This window comes from Phytophthora cinnamomi (assembly GCF_018691715.1).
Source record: "Phytophthora cinnamomi strain GKB4 chromosome Unknown Contig12, whole genome shotgun sequence".
Lineage (NCBI taxonomy): Eukaryota > Oomycota > Peronosporomycetes > Peronosporales > Peronosporaceae > Phytophthora > Phytophthora cinnamomi.
Genome location: NW_027150945.1, coordinates 768,790 through 794,240, shown reverse-complemented (window position 1 = coordinate 794,240; position 25,451 = coordinate 768,790). Strand labels below are relative to the sequence as shown.

The 25,451-nt window shown below is 50.6% G+C and overlaps 1 protein-coding gene across 1 annotated transcript; it reads left to right on the top strand.

The window, feature by feature from the left end:
* Nucleotides 1-1,270: 1,270 nt before the first annotated feature.
* Nucleotides 1,271-1,663, top strand: IUM83_13614 (uncharacterized protein; the record flags this gene model as incomplete). The annotated part of the gene is made up of 1 exon (XM_067938304.1): nt 1,271-1,663. One exon carries the CDS (start codon nt 1,271-1,273, stop codon nt 1,661-1,663), a length of 393 nt encoding a protein of 130 aa, XP_067797828.1.
* Nucleotides 1,664-25,451: the final 23,788 nt, after the last annotated feature.

The window sequence follows — 25,451 nt, the reverse complement described above, 5'->3', positions numbered from 1 at the left end:
GCAAGGTAAAGGAGAGGCGGTATAGGACCGGTTAGCCGGCAGATGAGCCGCCGACAGATAGGACAGTTCAGTTCAGAATTTCGGACATCAAGACAAGATACTTCTTCATATTAGTCTTTGTGTTGTGCGGTTAGCGCCTGTGTGTGTATTGTGACTGTTTCCTACGTGCCTGTGACGTGTACTCGGGGTTCTGGATTGATTTGGCCTCCCCGGTGCCATCCTGGTAGCGTAGTGTGATACATTGTCTGGGCTCAAGAGATCAGCTCTCAGTGTTCGACAGTAGAACACTCTAAACGGTTTGGTAAGGTATTGGCGTGCGTCCCGCACTTTGGGTTGGTTCCGCGGAGTAGTTGTGGCAGTGGATCTTTCGTAGATCCCGTACGTATTGTACAACAAGTTCTCGTACAGTGGGGAGATTGATCTCGCTGTACAAGTGTGCCCGCGACAGAGTTAACTTAACTATTTGACTACCAGATCACCCTTTATGGACAACCAATCTGATCTATATTTTCAATATTTCGAACCAATTGAATCGCTTACTTCTCGTGGAACATGTACGAGTTAGTACATACCTTGTGTGACTATAGTCTTTCGTGACTTCGCTTGTACAAATCTTTGTGGCTGTAATCCACCTTTAGTCCTGAACTTCTCAGTGTGGTCACGGTGCTACTGGTTGGTCATGATTTGCGATGAATGCCACGAAGGCCCCTGTGACTGGGAACGCTACGGAAGCGAGCCGTGCGAGAACAGAAGCCGCCTTCTCCGCAGAGTCCCGCACCCCAGGCACCTCTGAAAACATTATATCAGCTCTATTTCTATCTGAAGTTTGGCCGACTTGACGCCAATCCAACAAATCGACTACCCCCGTGCATTAGAAGAAAGCTCTCACGCTCCTGTAGGTGAGTATTCGTATGCGGAGTAGATTGTCATTTTGCGCTAATAATTATGCTACTTTCTCCGTCGGCGGCTGACAAGGCTGCACAGGAGGGCCTGACACGGCCATGTGCTGGCGACCTCGACCGCTAGGTCACCCGAGTACAGTCAGTTGACAGTGAATTAAAGAAGTAGTGTTATCCATTACACTGTCATCGTCATCAGAAGGCCACCTACGGACACGTCTTCGACGCCGTTACAACCATCTCGGATACCGCCCCTCGTCGACTCCGCCTTCTTCGTCATTTTAACTTGCCGCTTCCGCAAGCCTTGGACTCTGACTCTGGTATTGATGGAGCGCGTCGACACGGAGTGAAGGAAAACAGTGACGCTGTTCATGAGCGAGTATGATGCACCCGCCGTCGTCGTCCCGGACGCGGTATCGGCCCCCACTGTGGAAGAGCTGCTGCTTGCGAGCCAACAGTTCCTAACGGAGACCGATGTGGCTTTGGATCAAACGGAAACGCGGTGGGCAGTGACAACAACGCACAGAATACGAAACCCGAGAGGTGGTACGTGGATGAACGACGGTATCCTCATCCTGATCATCGGTTCCTTCCGCCATTGCATCCACCTCGGCCTCAACCACGGACTCGGCGGCTACCACCGAGGACGCGACGTCCGGGACTTCCTAGGCCTCCACGGCATCGGCGACGACGACCTCGATCATGACAGCAGTCTCTTCGGTCACGTGCTGAGTGCCTCGACGTCGGTGGTGGCCTCCTCCTAATTCTCGGCTGCCTCCTCTGTTGTGTTCCCGCGCAACATAGAGGCGCTGTACGTGTATCACGACGTGTGACCAAAAATGTGTCTGTTCTTGAGAGCGCCCAGCTGGATAGTGTTCAACGCCGACATGAGGCCTCGAAGCCCGACTTCTAGCACGTCGAGCGCGAGAAAACGCGGGCTTGCATTGGCACCAGTTAAATGGCGGGCAGACCCGATAGCTAGTGCACGAAAAGTGTTCTCAAAGAGGATGTATGTCTTTGTTTGGTTTGATTTTTGACTTGCCGTTTATCTATTGTTATGACATTGACTTTGAAATTCGCCCTGCTTATAGAGTTGGGCTTGCATCAACTCTAGGTATCGTTCAAGGTTCCTGAGGTTCCCTTCATTATCGACACGATCAACAATCAATGACTCCACTGCTCCTCGAATTTGTTGGCTAGGCAGTGCCGAGAAAAAGCATTCGTTTCTATATCTCGGATTCGCTCATCTGCTTCGGACTGACCAACATGAGCAAGAGGGATGCGGTCCGTCACGTCAGTCTGCATTATTCGCCCAGCGTTCCTTGTCCTCCGCGGCGAGACGACCCTGGTAGGTCAATGGCTGTCGCGTTGCTCAACAAGTCGGCCCAACTCGGGCGAAATGTTGCCGACTTCACCTCTTCGAACGATGCCAGTAGCCATCGACGAGTCCAGATAGTATATTGTGCAACGCAGCGCCGTCAGCACGTAGCAGGGGACTTCTTTTGCAACAGGCTGCTCGTGTACGCGAATTTTGTCGCCTTCAATGCTGTAGCTCATGAACGCGCTCTTGACACTAATGAATCCTCTCATCCACCTGTCTTCGTCTTTCACCATACCTTCCACGAACGCGCCCAAGCCTCTGCAAGTGCATCAAGGCTTACTTCATCTCTTTCGTCTTTGTGTAGTAGCGCTTCTGGAAGATGAGGTCAATTAAGAACATACATCTCTCATGACCGTTAGGGACGGACACATGATAAAGCTCCGAGTAATCGAGGAGGTGCGTAGCACATGCTCTGCGGCGGTGTCCAGCCATTAACAGCATACAGTTATCAAACCTGGGGAATCGATGTGCACTAAACGGGTTCGAAAGCCATCATCACCGCCAGTGATCACACCGGAAGTGTCGACTTCCTCCCGGGAAGGCGAAGGAATACCAACAGTGATGACACTGTCAGTTTCCGCAGCACCTCTGTCCGACAGACTGAAGACTGGGCAGTCGTTAACCTCTAGGTTGGCTGGCGACCATGTGGCTCGAGGGGACGTGGTGAAGGAAGTAGTTGGGTTTCGGCGTCGTTTACCGTCTCGTGTGCCTTGCGCTCTTCGACTTCGTACTCTGCGACTTTGGTGACCTTCGATAACTTCTCTTCGAAGTCGGATGCAGACGGAGGAGCCAGACGGCTTCCCCCATCCATGGCTTTTTCGACAATGATGTGAACATTGGCACGGGAAAATGTTGGGGCTGACGTATGCTATTACACTTCGGGTTTGTATAGAATGGGGATAGGCGACGTCAAACGAATTCTAGATCAGTAATTTCAACAACGCGTAAATAGTATTTTTACGATTTTTTACGAAATGGACACCCAAGAACCCAATTAACCATTTCGTGACTACTCCATAAAAATAGCATTTACGAGTTGAAGCAACGTCGAGCGTGACCGTTTGTCATTCTTGAATTTTTCACTTTGCGATCTGGTGCGGGTTCGGAAGTGATTCAAGCTGTGATAAAAGAACTCTTCCTTCTTCTGTACGTCAACGTTACTCTAAGGCTGACAAGCACCCGTAGCCAAATAGCACTCGGTACTTTGCATACAAGCAACAGATTACTTACACTACCAGTTTGCATTGCTACTTGGGCTGTGAGTTCACGCGGTCAACACGCGGTGCGAAAGCATGGCAAGAATACTGTTACCAGTCGAGTGAATCCACCAGAGGAGGCTCAGCTTCGGACATTCAAGTCTGAAGGCGATTCTGGGCTACACGTCGCAGTTGCGGTTTTGAAGTGAGAATGAATCGAAATACCCAGGGCGTAATTCGGTTTTGAACCGATAACTTACGTATGGCCGTGGATACTGTCGACATGGAGACTATTGTTCCTATGTAAACGCAAAATACAATATCAATTGAAGCTTTTACCCCTCGTGTAGTGTACGCTTACCAGAAAGCCGGTAGCTTCTCGAAACTGGGAAATTCAGACTACTAAATGCAGGAGGACGAAACATGATCCTCATACAAGTCAACACCTTCAGTGAGATTGACTACCTACCTACGTTGGAAGTGCATCAAGGGATAAAGACAAGCTGCATAGTTCACACTTGGAGCGGTTGTTTGCGACTAGCTGCTGTCTCCTCGTCGGTGGCCAGCAAATCTGCAGTAGGAGTGAACATGCCGCCGAAGAGCCGCTTGAATACGCCAACCTGGTCCCAGTAGTGGTGGTGCTCGGAGATCCGCAGCTCCTGGAACACAACGTACGTCGCTGGACCACCACCGCCGCCGTCGTCTCAACCTCCACCATGGCCGCCTCAACCTCCACCACCGCCGCCATCTCAACCTGCACTCTCGTCAACAACTTGCCTCCGGGGAACGTCTCCGTGCGCGTGGACGTCTGTGCCGCCTTGGCCACGTTGACCTAAATCAATACAGAGTTCGTACACACAATATGCAGCCTGGTAGTAATTGGGTTGCACCCTGAATACAGGTCAATACAGGATGCCCCACGCGCACCACCCTCGAAACGTCGAGGGAACTATCCGGTACCGTCCTACCACACGTAATCTAGAATCAGGGCCTAGGGGGCGATTGTTACAACCTCCTAAAACAGGAATATGAAATGCGAATGTATACCCAGGGGGTATACCGCAACTGGTCAAATGAAACAGGTGTACCAGCCCGAGTGGATCAATACCTTTTGGGGCACCTGACCTGGGCTGGATATGAAGTGAGGGTCCCACGCGAGACTGCTGCGCGTAATCTTCGGCGTCCGTCGGTTATTGCTCGCGCCCCTGGGTCTTCCGTCTGGCTATCCCTCCAGGGCGGGGGGTTGGTTTCGCCTCGGCGTCATCGCTTCTTGACGAAATGCGTCCAAGGGTAGGATGCACAGGAACCACTTGTGCTCTTGAACGCAAAACGAACTCTGTTTGATCTTATCTCTCTTTTCTATCTCTTTTCTTGGGCTACCTTCTTCATTTACCTTGAGGGCCTCTGGATTCTTCAGCAGTCTCCTCTGCTCGTGTCTCTTAATAATTCCTCACACCTTTCAAGATATCTTGGTGTTTGTATACCTGGGCGTGGTCTGGTAGCGCACACGTATCACTTGATGGCGGAGGGACTTGGGGCCTGACGGCAGGATCTGCAGCACCGATGGCATTTCGGGTGCGGTCTGGCTAGCTCTCCATATTGAATCCAAGTCATCTCTGGAACTGGCACTTGGGTGTCATCCCGGGCGCTGTCTTCACGGACCGGGCACGTTCCTGGGGTTTCAGTCATTGGCGGTCGCTTGGACTTCTTCCATTCGGGCTGCCAACAGTCAATTCGGGCCTCTCATCCTGAACTTCGTCCACTCAGGCGGAGCGTCTTCAATTCGGGCGGCACGTTCTCCATTCGGGTGGTCAATCTCCAATCCGAGCTGCTGGCGACTCCATGAGCTTGGGCGCTGCACGTTTTCTCGCTGCTTGAGGTCTTTGACCTTCGGGAAGCTCGCTTGGAGTCTTCTTCAGCTCTACAACCTGGATAGTGGCTTCCTTCGGGGTGAATATACTTGTTCCAGGTGTTGGTGACTTTCTTCTGATCTTGGGTTGTAGACATGTCGGTGGATGCTCCTGTGACGAGGTCCCAGCCAATTCTGGGACAAGACCCATCAGTCAGAACCCTAAACCCTACCACGTACCGGCCACATATCACTCGAGTCGTGTATATTTGTTGACCCAAGTCTGGTCTTTGTACATACTTCAAGTTGGACTGGATAGATCTGGAAACTGGGTTCAGAGGACGCCAAGCGGCAGCGACCCCGGACCCCAGGTCATGGATTTGAATTTAGTCTAGGGGCTGAGGTCTGGGATTCGCTCTAGAAGCCACCGGTCTGGGGTTTCAGGCCTTGAGTCTAGCCCTGGGCAGAGAGCTGGGCTTCGGCCTTTTGGATCTGTGACTTGGAGTCGCTTGGTTGCTGCAGTCTCAGATTTCAGATCTCAGACCGGAGATATAAAATGTTGGAGTACCGGCAGATCTGGGACCTGAGAGTGATGACGAAAGTCTGCAACTTTGGGATTTGGAGCTCAGCCAGGGGTTTGTCTGTGCATCAAACGCTGAGATGTTCAGTCTGGGGTCTGGGAAGAGAGCGTGGCGTGCGGCGCGTGATTTCACCTCAGCTCTTGGATGCCACCGCTGGGATATGGAATCAGTACCGTATTTTTGCCCCAGCTCAGATTTTCAGCCTGACAGTCACCGAACCTGAGCCAAAACTGAGATTCGGCAATTGTGCGCATAGTCTGGGACGCCGAGCTGTGTTCCCGGTCTAGAGCGATGATGGAGTCTTGGAAGTTAAGCGGAGATTGATGAAAGTCAGCTGCCGCTCCGAGACTATCCGGGAAAGACATATTTCGGGTAGGATTTTGAGTATACTGCGTTTTGCATCCATCTGATACACGTCACGACAAGTTGTAGGTCCGGTGCGTTAACTATGGGGTACAACACATCCCCTACTAAGTACTTTCATATAAGCACATCACAACATCCCCTCCAGGATGGCCGACGGAGACACCTTTGCACGCTTGTTGCTCTGCTTAGGCGCATGATCCAGCTTCCTCATCCTGCGCGCGGCAACTTCCGCCTCTTCCATCGAGCGTAGCATGCGCTTTGTGCCCTTGCAAATGTACATTGGTGGCATCCGGGCACCAGCCGCACTGATGCATGCCATAATGCTGGTATTTTCGCGGTCGCTGGCAGCCCGGACGTTGGCTCGAAGCCCTTTAGGGCAAATAACACGCTCGCCACCGTACCCTTGTGGGCAGTGTCCCGTCTCATCACAGTTCCAGATGCGCTCGGATTTGCCCAGCAGATCCAGCTCCGTTAGTACTGCTTTCAAATTGGTAAAACACCTCATGACAGCGTCAGCCGATGAGGTTTCAGCTCGTTTCACATCCAAAAAGTGAGATCGCCGAACAAATATCTGCGTGGTTCGCGATACATCGAGTGACGTACTTGTCGTTAAGGAAATCGTCTGGTAATGGACGAGAACCGGTTGCCTCCGCAGTTTGACGCAGCATACATCGTAGCTCATCGAAACTGATACACATTCCGTGAAGAGCTCGATAGTAGACTATCTCAAGCAGCCCTCGGTCGCCGCCTTCTGAAATGTACAAAAGTTGGGGTCCTGTACGAGCGTCTATAGAGACGAGGCCCTGGTAGCGCTGCCTGAGTGGATCCCTAGACACCCGTAGACAGCTGCTGCCTTTTTCAGCGGCATACCGCTGTTGACTGCAGCGAGCGTGGCCACCCAGATGTCGGCTGAGACTTCTTTCGCTTGACCTGCTTCTGTGCCGTCTTCGTCATAAAGGGGGTTCTTCTTGGGGACGTTGTGCAGGCTACCGAGGTCGGAAACATTTGCGGAATGGCTCATTCGAAAGAATATTTTCCCGCCTTTTCGTACTGAACGCGCGTCTACGGATATCGGGATGGTTTTGGATCTACTGGACAACAACTTTGACGCCTTTTCGTCCTTATTGACTGGAATTTGTATTGTGGAGGCATGAACCTGAAATGTGTCTGAACCTGAAATATGTCTTTCCCAGATAGGGCGTGACTAAGAGTCTGAGGCGTACCTGCAGGACCGGGGATGTGATTTCGTGGTCTCGTATATGAAGTGGCAACATAATGGATGGCAACATTGCCGGTCTGAGATCTGCGGTAGTTGCTCTTTGAAGTTGGCGGTTGCCGCTTGGAGGGTCACCCGTTGTGGCTTTTCGTCACCTGGTGTCTGGCACAAGATTCGGCCCGACCAGTCGCCTTTGGATATGGGCCAATTGGAACCACCGAATCTCGGTGTCATCCGGATTACACCTGATTATACCCAGAGTAATCAGTGTAATCAGGTGATGACAGACCAAGTCCGGCCAATCCCGGCCACAAGATCCTGGCGTAATCAGGATATCACTGATTTGCACCCAGGTGTAATAGGGGGACTCAATCCTGCCGAAAATAACACTAGTTTCTCGTTTGGTTGATCCCTGGTTTTCGTCACGAAGGGTTGCTGGTTTCGCCGACCTACGCTTTTCTAAACAAGCAAGTGCTGGTTTCGCGCGAAAATCTTCTTCTCGAGGCGATGCGCTTGCGCGCGAAGGTCTTCGCGCCCAGAATCGATGAGGATCTTGTAACGGGGCGGGGGTATCGCCTTCGTTCACATTTCAACTTGCCTACCAGCGGCGAAGACTCTAAGCACACGCAGCCCCCTCCCTCCTACCCCCCTGTCGTTCATTGTGGGCGCACCATGGCCACCAGCAACGAGGCGAAGAACACACATCTTACGGAGGCTGACATCAAGGTTCTGCTGTCTTGGATCGAGAAGCCAGCAAACTTCGAGAGCATATACGGCACAAGTGGGAAGACTACAGTAGGGGGGAGGCTAAGATCACGAAGTCGGCAGCGTATACGCAGATGGCCGCACATCTCCGCAGCAAAACCAAGAAATACGAGAGTCTCAAACCAAGAAATATGCAGCAACGTTGGGAGAACGTGGTGAAGAAGTTTCGCGAGGTGCTCAAGCTGCAAGCCGGAACCGGCATGGGCCTAACCGCTGCCGAGATACGTCAAGGTGTGTCCCTCCCAACCAAGTTGGAGAAGATGTGCCCGTGCTTCTACAGGCTGGAGGCTCTTTTCGGTGAGCGGTCAAACATGAACGCGCATGCTACGGTCGAGCTCGGCGCTGTTGTATGCACTGCAGTCACTGAGAGCGTGCCTACCGAAACGGAGGTCCGAGCGCTAGCCTATGCGTACGAGAATGATGATGCATCCAGCTCGAGCCCTCACACCAGCTCTTCTGGAGGAAGCAGCACTATTAGTGATGAAAGTGACGACATCGTTGAGCGCCCACAGCGCACGGCTGGTCTGGCGTCAAAGACTGCAACAGCAATGTTTTCTCCAGGTACACCGAATTCGCCATCGCTTGACGAGTTTCAAGACGATGATTTTCCTCCCAATCCGCTTGTCCAGCCGAGTAACTCTACGCCTGCTACACCACAGCCAGCACTACCGCAGCCATCACTACAGCGCAAGCGAGTCGCGAAAATCGAGACAGCCAAGTCTGCAAAACGAGCAAAGAAGGACAAGCAAAAAAAGACAGCAAAGAAAACCATGTTGACTACCAACTCAAACGCTCCCCAGCCTCCGCAAAGCAATTCTCAACCGACCGACAACAAACCCACACATGCTTCTGCTCACGAGACGCGCATGTCATTATCTCAGGCTTATGCTAGAAACGCAGAGGCCAAGATTGAGTTTCTTGGAGCTAAACTCGAGGAGGAAAAACGCCAGTGGAATGAAAAGCAAGCTGTATTGCGGCAACAGAATCTGGACGAGCTACAGGAAAAGCGTTCTGCCCGGAAGCAAGCTCTGTTGATTGAGCTGATTCGCCAGAACAAGTCCGCTGAGGACATTGAAGTCTGCATGAAAATGGTTGAGTGATCACAAGTTATGACCGCCTCGCTCTCAACGATCATGCATATCCTCTCTGGTCACGTGCCCAAAGTATTCCGCCATGCTCACGGGCCTTCCGAATGGAGCGACGTTTAAGTTCGCGTCGAAAACCAAACTCATCTTCATCGGTATCAATATTTGTTTGATTTTCTTCATCGTCCAATTTGCTGTCCGACTCGCTTTCATATTCCTCAGTCCATTCATCAGCAAAATCTATGAGCATGTTGTGCAGCACCACGCAGCCGGTTAACCACAGGGTAATTCTCTTTCTTGCGTATTTGAATACGAAGCTGTTTGAGAGAGCTCCACCTCCCCTTCAGAACGCCGATAGTGTGCTCGTTTACAACTCTCACGTGGGCCACGCATGTGTTAAAGTCTTCATTCGCATAACCTTTCATGTTAGACTTGTACGAAGGGACCAGAGTATTGCAGACAACATCAGCTGGGTAGGCCGAATCGGCAATAAGATACTCCCCTTGCGAGAAAAACAAAGGCTTGTTCGTGTTGTTCGCAATTGCCATCTCGCGATACACGGTACTGTCGGCGCAGGAACCTGGCCATCCGGAGTAAAACGCAATAATTCTTCGACGGTCGTCGCAAACTACTTGAGCATTGACACTATAACGATGTTTCCGATCGAAGTAACACTCACCATTGACTGCAGGCTTTTGGGAAAGCGGAAAAGTAGTACCATCAATGAAGCCGACACATCCACGAAAACCCTGTTGTGCCATACGGTGAGATGTCGACAGCCGCCTCGCATTATCTGGCCACACGACATACTTAGCAGAAAGGTCCTTCAGTGCGAGAATAACACGAGTGGTGTAAAGAGCGCATGTACCTTGGCCAATCCCCCAGAGCTTTTGGGTTCTTCCTAGTGACACGCCGTTGCCGTAATTTCCCAAACGATCCAGCGCAACCGCTAGCTGCAGCCACACCGGTGCCTATCCGCAAGCAGAATTGTTGTGAAATATTCCGTGACACTCGATGCCCGATACGATACGGAGAAAGCTGGCATGACTAACCCTCGTCATTTGGCGGAACTGCTTAGGTGAGAGAGACTGAAAGCCACTTTCACGGAATTCGATACTCATAGGAAGGCGTGTATGGCCCTCCAAGTATCGACGCGACTCCACCAAGACGAGTAGAGAGGTAAGCTCCTCAGTTGACGACGGAAGCTCCTCGGGATCAACCAGTTGCCGCGCCATGTCGTCACAGCTTAGGTCACGTTGCTCTTCCTCGTCGTCCTCTTCGATAATTGCAACAGCCAAAACGTCAATGATTTCGCCGAGTAAGCGCTGGCGCTCGCTCACACGTGGCATGCTGCCGTCTGTGCGGGGGGATCTTTTCAAAAGTGTCAAGCGCCGTTTGAATGCCCCCTTTGCGATGCCAAACCGCTGCTGGTTTCACGTTCTCGGAAATGCTGGAAATCAGAACGCGCGACGGCTGGTTTTGATTGGCGTTTAGGCAAGGTTTGAGTCCCCCTAATCAGTGTAATCAAGTGATGACTGACTCAGCCAGGCCAATGGAAGGACGTCAAAGCAGCGACGCGCATTCACGGGCGCCGCCAAGCCAGTAGCTTAGTGGGTGTCTCACCCTTGTTCAAGGTGTACCCAGGAGATGTTTGTACCCTTACTTGATAGGCCCTACGTATGTGCATGTGCATGATAATCAGTCAGAGTTTGTTTTGCCCCGAGGACCGCAAACTGCGGAGTTCGTTTTGCAGCGACGGGCGTGTTGCTTCACAGGCACCAAGTCCATGTCCCCGGCGGCGCGCGCAAGGCCAAGTGGAGTCGCTACGAGTGTTCTACAGCCAAGCCCAGCTAACTCCAAATAAATTCAAGTTCAACAACCAAGCCTTTTCGTGTTTCGGCCCGGTTTGCCTTCGTTATTGTAGTTCCACACGCGGGACATTGGTTTTACTGGTTTTGCTTGCTGGTTGGCTGGTTTCCTGGCGGTGCTTCATATTTTCGGGTGGAAGGTGCTCCGGTCTGAGGTTTTGGCAGAGCAACACCTGGGATAGTGGTTTCTGGGGTTGCTAGTGATATCCGTGTAGCGCGAATAGTTTGGGATAGTGGTTACCAGCTTCGCTGTGTCGCCTACATCAAGGCGTGGTGCGCGGAAGTCCCAGGGTGCAGAGCGAGAACCCTGGATCAAGGCAGGCTCAGACCGAGCCAACTCTCGGGGCCACTCTGGTCTGGGGGGCGAGTGAAGGCCGTTGTGCGGCTCTCAGTCTGAGCCGCCGGAGGAAGTGTCGTGACTGGAAGCGACTTGAAGCCGGAGTCGCTGATCAAGGAGGAGGCTGTTAAGGCCCAGAGTCCAAGGTTCTGAGAAGAGAAGTGGGCTATGTGTGTGTGAAGTGTGTGTGTTTATATTCAAGAAAATGGGGCACAGCGGATTCAGCACATGCGTACAAGGGCCTTCCAAGCAAGGAGCAAGCTTCGTCTGGGGGGCACCTGGAAACGTTCGAGTTCGGAGGCTGCTGGTGTGGCCGACGCAAGTCTGGGCCCACAGCGTAGCCTTATGAAGAACCAAGGCAAGGGATTGCACGAGTGAGGAACACACGCCTCACCCAGCTTGGGATCTGAGATCTGATCTCAGATTCTGGGTTGAGCGGTCTGAAATCAAGGTCTAGCAGCGAGGCTATTCCCTAATTTTGGAGCCCGCATCGCCACACTTCGGCCCCGTTAAGGCGGGTGGCATCTCGGGATACGTTCGCCTAGGGATCTTGACTCCTTCTTTCAGGATACCAACTGTCAAACAAGACCGGCGGTCGGACTGGGTGCTGCGAGCGTCTCCGAAACTGTGGGGTTATACGTTGCCGGGCATCCACATCTCCATAAACTCCAGAGCAGGTCACACTCGGGTGCCCCACTCGTACGCCATTCTGGGCGTACCTTCCATTCTCCACACAATCACGTGTTCTTCTCAGATCAGCCGGGGGAAGCTGCGCCAGGGCCACCTGGAAATATTCCAGTTGCCTCGTGTCAGGTACCGAGGACCGGTTCCATCAAAACTCAAGTCCCAAAAAAGGCAGTGGGTGTCCCTCGGTGTGAGGAGGAGCCTATATTGGCTATTTCATATTATGACGTGTCCTGGACGACATTACCAACACGTACGTCATTTTGGGGAGAAAGTCCATCCTCTGATATTTCGGCGAAGCGATTGCATCTGAGCGGAGTTTGGCTCAGTCTTTGATGTGGTTGCTTGTCGTTTGCTCGTATTTGAGCGTGGTGAGCTGGAGTCCCTGCGTGCAGAGAGAGAGAACCCAGACTACGGACAGGCTCAATTTTACCGGGGCCACTGTAGAGCTGAGGGAAGAGCGAGGAAGGCCAGTAGACGCAGCTCTTAGCTGCAGCGGCTGGAGGATGTGAAGAAGCTGTGGAGGCCAGGTCCAAGGTCTCGGAAGAGGTGGACAGGTTTCGTGTGGAATGTCGTGTCTGTATTATAGAAAATCTAGGGCAGATTGGGTCAAGACACGTGTAAACTGAGACCTGTTAAGTGGGGGGCAGGTTTCGTTTGGAGAGGACTGGAGACATCTGAAGCGGAGCCAAGGTTGCAGGTTGCAGTGGCTGGCTGACATCTGGCCCCAAACCATAGCCCTTGGTAGAGCCACCAAGGGGATTGTAAGGGAGGTGTACACGTCGCGCCTGACCAAGTATCGGAGCTGAGGGGTCTCAAACACGTCTTTGTTGGGTCCAGTTGAGGTCGTTCAGCTGAGACGCCAAGACTCAGAGTCCTTTGTGCTCTAGTCCGACCATCGGTAGTCTACGTTTGTTCAAGGTTCGATCCGGTTGCTGGGAGATTCCCCCCCCCACCTCGCCACCGTCTTGTATGCGGGGATGCGCTCGCCAAAGCCGCCGGCCATGTGGAGTGGGTGCAGCGCCAACAAGAAGCTTCCAGCTCCCTTCGCGTTGACGCCGCGCGACTCCAGGAAGGCGAGTAATGCGTTCTCCACTCGACGAACGGCTTCAAGGACTTGAGATTTGCAGTCCTCTGCCTCAGCGTCAAATGCGAAGTCTTCCGTCATGAAGAGCTTCGAGAACGCTACTAAACACCGACTTATTCTGCCGGTCGATGGAGCCCCGGACGCGAGGCACCCGCTTGTACCATTCAAACCACGCGTCGGGCAGGCTTGTAGCTGCTTTCTTCTTGCGTTTGCGCTTCCGTTCTTGACATGACGTGTCTTTTGCTTGTGGTATTTCCTCACCTACTTGTGGTTTTCAGATGTTAGGTGCGCAGCCTCGATGAGTGTAAGCCGCGCGACAAGGTCTCTGTACGAGGCGATAAACTCGTCAATGATCGCGAGGTGGGGGCAATGTACTTGGTTCGCGTATGTCTCGTCTTCGCGTTCACGTTGTTCAACAGGTTCAGCATGCGAATCATGTTCATTCGGTGCCGCAGACAAAGCTACGCGTCAACCGTCGGGAGTTCAAACACTTATCCACGCGCGCTTCGATCGGGGCGTCAGGGGCTAGCGCCTTGAGCTGCGAGTAGTATCGAACGAGGTACACAGTGAGGGCGGTGAGGACCTTGCTGCTCACATTGAGACGGTGATCCTTGAGTCCTGTCCAGGTGCTGAGGACGTGCAGACGCAAATTCCCGCAAGTGCGCCAGCCGTTTCTTAGCTCCATGGCTCAGCGTCGCGATGTCAAGAGCTACAGGGGATACGCGGCTTCCCACCCGCTCTGCACTCGCGCAACCTTCTGGTCCTGTGGCGTGTTGTATGCGTAGGCGAAGCATTTGTTGACTTTGCCCATGCCCCACGTGCCGCGGTCGAAGTCCACTGAGCGGCAAGGTGATCGCCTGCGTATGCGCACTGGGATCCGCCGCGTCTGACGGAGCGTGAGGTCAAGTCGGCAGTGGCTCCCGCAGGCCCTGCAATGCACTTGAGGGCATAGTTGACGTACGTCTGAACACCGCCCTAGCCACGCACCTTCTCTCCTGTGTCGGATTTCTCACTTGTGATTAGTTGGGTGCTGCGGTGATCAGTGGGTGGCAGCAATAGATGTGGGCAGTATCGCGGTGGCCCTGAGTGAAACAGGATTCGCTGCCAGCAAGTCCTGTAGTGGCAACCGCGGACTTCGTCGGCTCTTTGCTTGGTGTCGCAAATTATGGCAGCTGGCTGAGAAGTGTTGCACAGGGCGCCGCCTGCATCACGACAGCTATGGCTGGCAAATGTAGCGGGCACGTGAGGGGGTCTTCCTTGTTATGAATCAGCGTGAGATGTCCCAGTGTGAGAGCATAACCCCCCATGGAACACAGCGTCCGTCGGCAGACTTCGACTGGAGTAGGTAGAGGACGCTATCCGCTGATACTGGCGCGTGTCGTTTGCGCAGGTAGCCTAGATCCGAACAGTGACAAACGCAGTGTCACATGCGGCATGCCAGCGCGGCGTGTCGGCAGTTAGAACTGATACGTGCGGTGCTATAAGCATAGCGAATGAGAGAACCTAAGTCCTCTTTAGTACATTATGACGTTATGTTGACGAGCTCTCCTTTCTCACGTTTTAAGCAATGCTTATCTAGAGTCTTTCCTTATTTAACAAGTTCATCTCCGTTGGTAAACACCGGTGTGGAAACTCATCAAAGAGTCATCAGTGGCGATATAGTAGTCGAAGAGGTCCGTTGAGGCTGCCAAACATTTGCCCGGAGGGGTCCGCGAGCATGCTAGCACGAAACAATTTTATGCCAACAACTTCGACCTCCAGCATTTTGGTGGACGCGCTGATCACCGTAGTTCGCGCCTTTTGGGTGGGTGTGGGCACAAACACAGAGAGGTTTATGCTTATCGCAACGCTCTTCAACTAATATGCAATAGTGGCACTGGTGTGTCTGCCAGTGTTTCGCAACCAAGAATAACTTATGCCTAGACTATGAACATACCAGATCGTCTGATCCACAAAAGGATTTACATAATATTTTCTAAACTTGGTTTCATTATGACGATATCCATATTTTGACCACGGTCCGACAACAGTTTGTAGGGATGTGTTGAAAGCTGCACCGTTAACACTAATTAATTTCATCGGTTGAAATCGCAAAAGTGAGGGGTATTATAGACTAACATTTCTAAAGGGACGGCCGTGAAAACAATCCCTCACGTATCTGTCGGAAAGACCACTATATTCATTCATGCCAATAAATCTTCGACCGGAGGACCTCTCCGAAGTGTACAACAACAATGGTACCCAACACATGAAAAGACCAACGTACAAAAACGTGTGAGTGTGACGAACACTGTAGTTTACTAGTGCTTAGGGGAGATCAGTCAAGATGAGAAGGGCCGGTGGAGGTCCTGTGTTAGCCTTGTCTGTAGGAAGGAAATGACCTGAAACGTCTCATGGGTTGAGAAAAGGTTAGCGGGTAAACTGACCAATGAATCCCCGATTTCGTGGCGTAGTCCACTATTAAGGTGACAGCCGTTTATTTGGACTCACCAACAGCAACATACAACCTGAACTATCCTGTATGTAGATAAATCGCCCAATAAGATTGTGCCACTTAGCGGCACAAGCACATGTGGCACACAAGTGATTGTGAGCCACACTCGACAAATCAGAGCTTGGCCAGCTCGCCGACAGTGATCACCTCGGTTGCACTTGATATTGTTTGAGCCCAACTACGCGGACCTTCAATCCCCCCCCCCCACCAGGCTGACAGCCTGCGTGCTCGCACCGAGGATCTCTGCGGAAATCGATATTTAAATGTCACAGCCCGGGATCATGTGTAACACATGGTATCAACGGATGCAGTGCTGCATTGAACTCAGAAGCATGATCCCGGGCTGTGACATTTTGTTATTGATTTCCGCAGGGATCTTCCGAGCAACCCACCCCAAGGACGACACTGCACAGTGGAAAAGCGCGAAGCATGGCTTGAGGTTGCTGGTTCGACTCCAGCGGTCGTCATACTTCGATGGGAGTCGCTGCGTGCGCTGCTACGGCCAAGGGTTCGGTGTTGACGTTCGTATGGTGCAGGTGCTGTGCTACGTTGTTGTCGCTGCGTTGCGTGCAATGGTGTTCGTACCGAAACGAACTAAACATGCAATTGACGTAGCATTTTCCTCTTTATCGGGATGCTTGATCAGTGTTGTCGCTACTTACCGGCAAGTAGATGGCACAGGCTTCAGGGCGTCTTGGAGGTCTGGGTCGCAGACGGCAGTACTACATCGGAGCTGCAGGTGGCGGGTGATCTTCCCGTTTCTTCTTCCCAGCCTCCAGGACCTGGTCGCCGTAGCTGCGGCCAATCTCAAATTGTCGGCGACAAACGGGTTCATCAAGGCTACGAGCTGCTTCGCGTTTGGCCGTTGCCTCTTCGGTGTGCCTGTCATCCAGCGAGGCTCCAGAGCGTACCAAGCGAACTACGTTGCATAAAGGTAAGTCATCTACACCCGTCGAAGCTTGGGTTCGACCTCGTCTTAACTTGGTTCCTGCTGATGCTTCTTGTTCATGTCTTGTGCTTGTGTTCCGTCCACTTTAGCTTCTAGATTGTCCATGCGCTCGTCTTGGCGTTTGATATGGAGCATTAACTTGCCGTGTCACGGCGCTGGTGCTCGATGATCTTGCTTTCGTCGCTTGGGTCCTTGGGTGGTGTTTGCAATTAGTTTGGTTGGAATATTGCCGGTCTTACTGGCAGCAAGATGTGCAGATCACGCAAGGAGCTCAGCCCGAGCCCGACCCCAGGTGCCTGGCGGCCGGCAAATCAGCGCGAAATCCCTCCATCACAGGTGGCGCAGGATAAGGTAAGCTGTGAGTACATCGACTACTTACTGATTCATGTTGTTCGTGCAGCTTTCCATCTTGGGGCATGTTGTGAACAGCGAGGTTGAGCAGTGGCGATTTTCTCTTGTGTTTGTGATCTTGCGTGCTTGTGTTGAAGATGTAGTTGAAGGTCTTGTTTGTTGACGACATGTTCCAGGGATCGCAGTCGATGATCCAGCGGTGTGTGAGGTCTCCACATCTATTCACGTGCTGCACACCACCGCGGCGGAAGGAATGCGACGTCAGGGTGGGGGGGGGGGAGGCGACAACTACAGCAGGGTGTACGGCGCGGTCCAGTAGGCTGTTGACGTACGTGAACGTCGTCGGTACTGCAGTAACTGGCTTCGCAGCAGTGACGACAGGTGCAGGTGCTACGTCAAAGGCGGCACATTTGTTGGGGTGGTTCATCACGTCGACCAGAGGCGTCATCGGCCAAAGCCTGACGGAGACGATGGGAAACTCGAGCAAGTTGTCGTTGATCAAGGCGACTGATGGGATGGCCTGTGCGACAAGGGCTACAGCGAGCGAATGCAGCGGGTACGTGGTAAAGTCGGTGTCCGGGAACAGCGACAACTTGTCCGAGTTTGTTCGGGTCGGAGGCCATCGGAGATTGGAGAATTTTTGATATGGACGAATTTGACGAGATATCCGCCAGCAGTAATGCCTTCGGCGACGCCTGAGTCACCAACACAAGAGCTGTCAGTTCTATTTCCGGTAAAAGGTGTGTAAATTATGTAAACTTGCGTAGGTTTTAGAGGATATAAAATAGAGATGTGTAACCAGAAAATTTGCAAAAGGCCGACAGTAGCGAGTTTATAGACGACCACACAGACTCTAAAGCGGTTTCTGCACTGAGAAAACAGCTAAAAACAAATCACGCCCATGTTAAGGCGGGAGCGATGTACACGGTCACTGAACAATGAGGGTCCTATCCCAGAATCGGGGTCTACTAATAAGAGCACACCCGCTGTTTTAACCTATATTTTTACACAATGTAGTTGGGCACATTGACGACGTAGTTAAACTGTTATGATATCGTTATGATGGGAAGATATGATACACTCTAATTGGGTCTAAATATATTTTTAAATTAGCCGATAGGAAAAGTACAGGTCAATACTTGTGTGCACTACACACAACCTGCCGAGGGGTGTAAGTGGAGGAGGAGGACGCGTGGCGCCGCCACTGAAGTCCCCCTCACTTCGAAACTGACGGCCTAGTAACTAGACCAACATTTCAGATACGTACTCAAGATCTCCACGCACTGTGAGCTCTGGTCGCAATGGGGGCGCTCCAACTCTTGGGCTGGAGAAGTTCATGAGGAACAATAAGGAAGGGGAGTACACCATGTGGAAGGACAAGTTCTTTACCTACATTAAGGAACAGGACCAAATCTACGAGCGCGGGCTTTTGGAAAAGGACGAAAGCCCCGCCTCTGTTTTGATGTTTTTCTGGCTCTGTGAGAAAAATAGTAGAATTTTATTTCTAATGGGTAAGTTACGTTGCAGATCCAAGCCGTCCTAATTAATTCGGGGACGCTGTAAATAAAAGTGTTAAAGAGGACGCTGTAATGCCGTGTGACCTAAGAAATCAAGTAAATAAAGTAATCTTAGGTAAACAAAGGATCGGCTAACAGCCGTCTTAAGAAAGGATGGAAATCCGTGTGATGAACACAAGATGCGATCTGAGATCGGATGTGCCTGAACTTTTAGTGGGAGTGTTATGATATCGTTATGATGGGAAGATATGATACACTCTAATTGGGTCTAAATATATTTTTAAATTAGCCGATAGGAAAAGTACAGGTCAATACTTGTGTGCACTACACACAACCTGCCGAGGGGTGTAAGTGGAGGAGGAGGACGCGTGGCGCCGCCACTGAAGTCCCCCTCACTTCGAAACTGACGGCCTAGTAACTAGACCAACATTTCAGATACGTACTCAAGATCTCCACGCACTGTGAGCTCTGGTCGCAATGGGGGCGCTCCAACTCTTGGGCTGGAGAAGTTCATGAGGAACAATAAGGAAGGGGAGTACACCATGTGGAAGGACAAGTTCTTTACCTACATTAAGGAACAGGACCAAATCTACGAGCGCGGGCTTTTGGAAAAGGACGAAAGCCCCGCCTCTGTTTTGATGTTTTTCTGGCTCTGTGAGAAAATAGTAGAATTTTATTTCTAATGGGTAAGTTACGTTGCAGATCCAAGCCGTCCTAATTAATTCGGGGACGCTGTAACTAAAAGTGTTAAAGAGGACGCTGTAATGCCGTGTGACCTAAGAAATCAAGTAAATAAAGTAATCTTAGGTAAACAAAGGATCGGCTAACAGCCGTCTTAAGAAAGGATGGAAATCCGTGTGATGAACACAAGATGCGATCTGAGATCGGATGTGCCTGAACTTTTAGTGGGAGTGTTATGATATCGTTATGATGGGAAGATATGATACACTCTAATTGGGTCTAAATATATTTTTAAATTAGCCGATAGGAAAAGTACAGGTCAATACTTGTGTGCACTACACACAACCTGCCGAGGGGTGTAAGTGGAGGAGGAGGACGCGTGGCGCCGCCACTGAAGTCCCCCTCACTTCGAAACTGACGGCCTAGTAACTAGACCAACATTTCAGATACGTACTCAAGATCTCCACGCACGATGAGCTCTGGTCGCGATGGGGGCGCTCCAACTCTTGGGCTGGAGAAGTTCATGAGGAACAATAAGGAAGGGGAGTACACCATGTGGAAGGACAAGTTCTTTACCTACATTAAGGAACAGGACCAAATCTACGAGCGCGGGCTTTTGGAAAAGGACGAAAGCCCCGCCTCTGTTTTGATGTTTTTCTGGCTCTGTGAGAAAAATAGTAGAATTTTATTTCTAATGGGTAAGTTACGTTGCAGATCCAAGCCGTCCTAATTAATTCGGGGACGCTGTAAATAAAAGTGTTAAAGAGGACGCTGTAATGCCGTGTGACCTAAGAAATCAAGTAAATAAAGTAATCTTAGGTAAACAAAGGATCGGCTAACAGCCGTCTTAAGAAAGGATGGAAATCCGTGTGATGAACACAAGATGCGATCTGAGATCGGATGTGCCTGAACTTTTAGTGGGAGTGTTATGATATCGTTATGATGGGAAGATATGATACACTCTAATTGGGTCTAAATATATTTTTAAATTAGCCGATAGGAAAAGTACAGGTCAATACTTGTGTGCACTACACACAACCTGCCGAGGGGTGTAAGTGGAGGAGGAGGACGCGTGGCGCCGCCACTGAAGTCCCCCTCACTTCGAAACTGACGGCCTAGTAACTAGACCAACATTTCAGATACGTACTCAAGATCTCCACGCACGATGAGCTCTGGTCGCGATGGGGGCGCTCCAACTCTTGGGCTGGAGAAGTTCATGAGGAACAATAAGGAAGGGGAGTACACCATGTGGAAGGACAAGTTCTTTACCTACATTAAGGAACAGGACCAAATCTACGAGCGCGGGCTTTTGGAAAAGGACGAAAGCCCCGCCTCTGTTTTGATGTTTTTCTGGCTCTGTGAGAAAAACAGTAGAATTTTATTTCTAATGGGTAAGTTACGTTGCAGATCCAAGCCGTCCTAATTAATTCGGGGACGCTGTAACTAAAAGTGTTAAAGAGGACGCTGTAATGCCGTGTGACCTAAGAAATCAAGTAAATAAAGTAATCTTAGGTAAACAAAGGATCGGCTAACAGCCGTCTTAAGAAAGGATGGAAATCCGTGTGATGAACACAAGATGCGATCTGAGATCGGATGTGCCTGAACTTTTAGTGGGAGTGTTATGATATCGTTATGATGGGAAGATATGATACACTCTAATTGGGTCTAAATATATTTTTAAATTAGCCGATAGGAAAAGTACAGGTCAATACTTGTGTGCACTACACACAACCTGCCGAGGGGTGTAAGTGGAGGAGGAGGACGCGTGGCGCCGCCACTGAAGTCCCCCCTCACTTCGAAACTGACGGCCTAGTAACTAGACCAACATTTCAGATACGTACTCAAGATCTCCACGCACTGTGAGCTCTGGTCGCAATGGGGGCGCTCCAACTCTTGGGCTGGAGAAGTTCATGAGGAACAATAAGGAAGGGGAGTACACCATGTGGAAGGACAAGTTCTTTACCTACATTAAGGAACAGGACCAAATCTACGAGCGCGGGCTTTTGGAAAGGACGAAAGCCCCGCCTCTGTTTTGATGTTTTTCTGGCTCTGTGAGAAAAATAGTAGAATTTTATTTCTAATGGGTAAGTTACGTTGCAGATCCAAGCCGTCCTAATTAATTCGGGGACGCTGTAAATAAAAGTGTTAAAGAGGACGCTGTAATGCCGTGTGACCTAAGAAATCAAGTAAATAAAGTAATCTTAGGTAAACAAAGGATCGGCTAACAGCCGTCTTAAGAAAGGATGGAAATCCGTGTGATGAACACAAGATGCGATCTGAGATCGGATGTGCCTGAACTTTTAGTGGGAGTGTTATGATATCGTTATGATGGGAAGATATGATACACTCTAATTGGGTCTAAATATATTTTTAAATTAGCCGATAGGAAAAGTACAGGTCAATACTTGTGTGCACTACACACAACCTGCCGAGGGGTGTAAGTGGAGGAGGAGGACGCGTGGCGCCGCCACTGAAGTCCCCCTCACTTCGAAACTGACGGCCTAGTAACTAGACCAACATTTCAGATACGTACTCAAGATCTCCACGCACTGTGAGCTCTGGTCGCAATGGGGGCGCTCCAACTCTTGGGCTGGAGAAGTTCATGAGGAACAATAAGGAAGGGGAGTACACCATGTGGAAGGACAAGTTCTTTACCTACATTAAGGAACAGGACCAAATCTACGAGCGCGGGCTTTTGGAAAGGACGAAAGCCCCGCCTCTGATTTGATGTTTTTCTGGCTCTGTGAGAAAAATATTAGATTTTTATTTCTAATGGGTAAGTTACGTTGCTGATCCAAGCCGTCCTAATTAATTCGGGGACGCTGTAAACTAAAAGTGTTAAAGAGGACGCTGTAATGCCGTGTGACCTAAGAAATCAAGTAAATAAAGTAATCTTAGGTAAACAAAGGATCGGCTAACAGCCGTCTTAAGAAAGGATGGAAATCCGTGTGATGAACACAAGATGCGATCTGAGATCGGATGTGCCTGAACTTTTAGTGGGAGTGTTATGATATCGTTATGATGGGAAGATATGATACACTCTAATTGGGTCTAAATATATTTTTAAATTAGCCGATAGGAAAAGTACAGGTCAATACTTGTGTGCACTACACACAACCTGCCGAGGGTGTAAGTGGAGGAGGAGGACGCGTGGCGCCGCCACTGCAGTCCCCCTCACTTCGAAACTGACGGCCTAGTAACTAGACCAACATTTCAGATACGTACTCAAGATCTCCACGCACTATGAGCTCTGGTCGCAATGGGGGCGCTCCAACTCTTGGGCTGGAGAAGTTCATGAGGAACAATAAGGAAGGGGAGTACACCATGTGGAAGGACAAGTTCTTTACCTACATTAAGGAACAGGACCAAATCTACGAGCGCGGGCTTTTGGAAAAGGACGAAAGCCCCGCCTCTGTTTTGATGTTTTTCTGGCTCTGTGAGAAAAATAGTAGAATTTTATTTCTAATGGGTAAGTTACGTTGCAGATCCAAGCCGTCCTAATTAATTCGGGGACGCTGTAAATAAAAGTGTTAAAGAGGACGCTGTAATGCCGTGTGACCTAAGAAATCAAGTAAATAAAGTAATCTTAGGTAAACAAAGGATCGGCTAACAGCCGTCTTAAGAAAGGATGGAAATCCGTGTGATGAACACAAGATGCGATCTGAGATCGGATGTGCCTGAACTTTTAGTGGGAGTGTTATGATATCGTTATGATGGGAAGATATGATACACTCTAATTGGGTCTAAATATATTTTTAAATTAGCCGATAGGAAAAGTACAGGTCAATACTTGTGTGCACTACACACAACCTGCCGAGGGGTGTAAGTGGAGGAGGAGGACGCGTGGCGCCGCCACTGAAGTCCCCCTCACTTCGAAACTGACGGCCTAGTAACTAGACCAACATTTCAGATACGTACTCAAGATCTCCACGCACGATGAGCTCTGGTCGCAATGGGGGCGCTCCAACTCTTGGGCTGGAGAAGTTCATGAGGAACAATAAGGAAGGGGAGTACACCATGTGGAAGGACAAGTTCTTTACCTACATTAAGGAACAGGACCAAATCTACGAGCGCGGGCTTTTGGAAAAGGACGAAAGCCCCGCCTCTGTTTTGATGTTTTTCTGGCTCTGTGAGAAAAATAGTAGAATTTTATTTCTAATGGGTAAGTTACGTTGCAGATCCAAGCCGTCCTAATTAATTCGGGGACGCTGTAAATAAAAGTGTTAAAGAGGACGCTGTAATGCCGTGTGACCTAAGAAATCAAGTAAATAAAGTAATCTTAGGTAAACAAAGGATCGGCTAACAGCCGTCTTAAGAAAGGATGGAAATCCGTGTGATGAACACAAGATGCGATCTGAGATCGGATGTGCCTGAACTTTTAGTGGGAGTGTTATGATATCGTTATGATGGGAAGATATGATACACTCTAATTGGATCTAAATATATTTTTAAATTAGCCGATAGGAAAAGTACAGGTCAATACTTGTGTGCACTACACACAACCTGCCGAGGGGTGTAAGTGGAGGAGGAGGACGCGTGGAGCCGCCACTGAAGTCCCCCTCACTTCGAAACTGACGGCCTAGTAACTAGACCAACATAAAACCATGAAAATAAGGTTTATCGCAGATTAACTGGCCCGTGGAGCCACAAAATCGACGCGACCTCCATTCTGCCATTTTGCTCGGAGGGCACAAGTCTCCTACTTCACAGCCGAGAAGAGGAAGACCTATTACCTCGTAGATGGGGAGCCGACTTGGGAACAGACCAACAATCTGAGCCGAAACGTTGTTGCTGCCCTCAAGAAAGAGCACTACAGGCTGGTCGAAAATACTTTCATCGACGTGGAAGCTGTGGAGGACAGCACGTTCGACAAAACGGAAGGACAAGCACAAGCAGAGGTAAAGAGCTAATACATGATGTATGCAAGCTTTATAATCATTGAAAGGGATACGCAATAGTAGCACTGTATTGAACACTAAGCTTAACCTCCAGGTGGAACGGCAAAGGTGACCTCTTTACAGAGTACACGGACGTGTATTGTAAGTGCAGCATCGAACACAAAGCTTAACCTCCACTATGCACTTCGTACGAAGAGTTGTAGTAAGTAGATCCATACCGAACGAACTAGAGCACAGCTTTATAAAAATCTTTATCCAGTTCATCTCCAAGAATGCTCGCGCTGCTGCCTGGACTCCTGATCGCTCCGCTGCAAGCTCCTCGAAGCGCCTTGACGTCTCTACCACAAGCCTCAAAAAGCAAGAAGACCTCCATACCGTCACGCAACGACGACAGCGCCTCGGAGGTCTCAAGCTGCAGCGCAACGAGCCCGCGGCCGCCCTAATGTACTCATATCGAGTAGGCTGGGGACCAACCGCAGCAGCATGCAACTCAGGTGGTTGCTACGACCTCGTCAATCCGGTGTGTTCTCGGCGCTCGGAGAGGCCCCGCACCACGTCCCCGGTGTCATACTCGGGCATGGTAAGCCCGCCCACCAAGCGTGCGCGCAGGACTCCTCCTCAGTACGAGGTCGACATGCTCATGGACCACCGTACCGAGGAAGGCACGGAGCAGTTGCTGGTGGCGTGGAGGCACTACGCGGAGACCACCTGGGAGCCGGCGTCCATGCTCAAGGACGACAGCATCCCAGACTGGTACTTCCAAATTTTGCTGACCTGGAAGTCTGACACTACGAATGTGCCGTCCATGCGATGGGCGAAAACACACGTCGAATTCGCCCGTTTCATGCAGTCGCGCCCGAACAATAAAAATGATTGTATGCATCATGAAGTTGGGATGGCACTGTGGCTCCTTGGTCATGGCGGCGCAGTCACCCAGGTGATGAAGGACGCCGACATGGCCGCCGCGAGAAGAAAGGCTTTGATTTTTCTAAGGGAGTGAAGCTAAAGGGCTTAATTTGTTTTTTACTTCGATAACGTAATTAGAGGTCAAGCCAACGTTGCGTTGGACTTGGATACTTGTTGTAATGGTCATCTTTGTAAAGGGTAGGGGTCGAGCGTTTCAAAGAGTTCAACCTCCCTACGGTAACCTATCTTGTGTTTGCCATCACCAGGTGCAACAGAGACTACTGTTTCTGTCTACAAGTATCAGGTAGCTGTAGCTTAGTATAGGAGGAAGGGCAACCCAG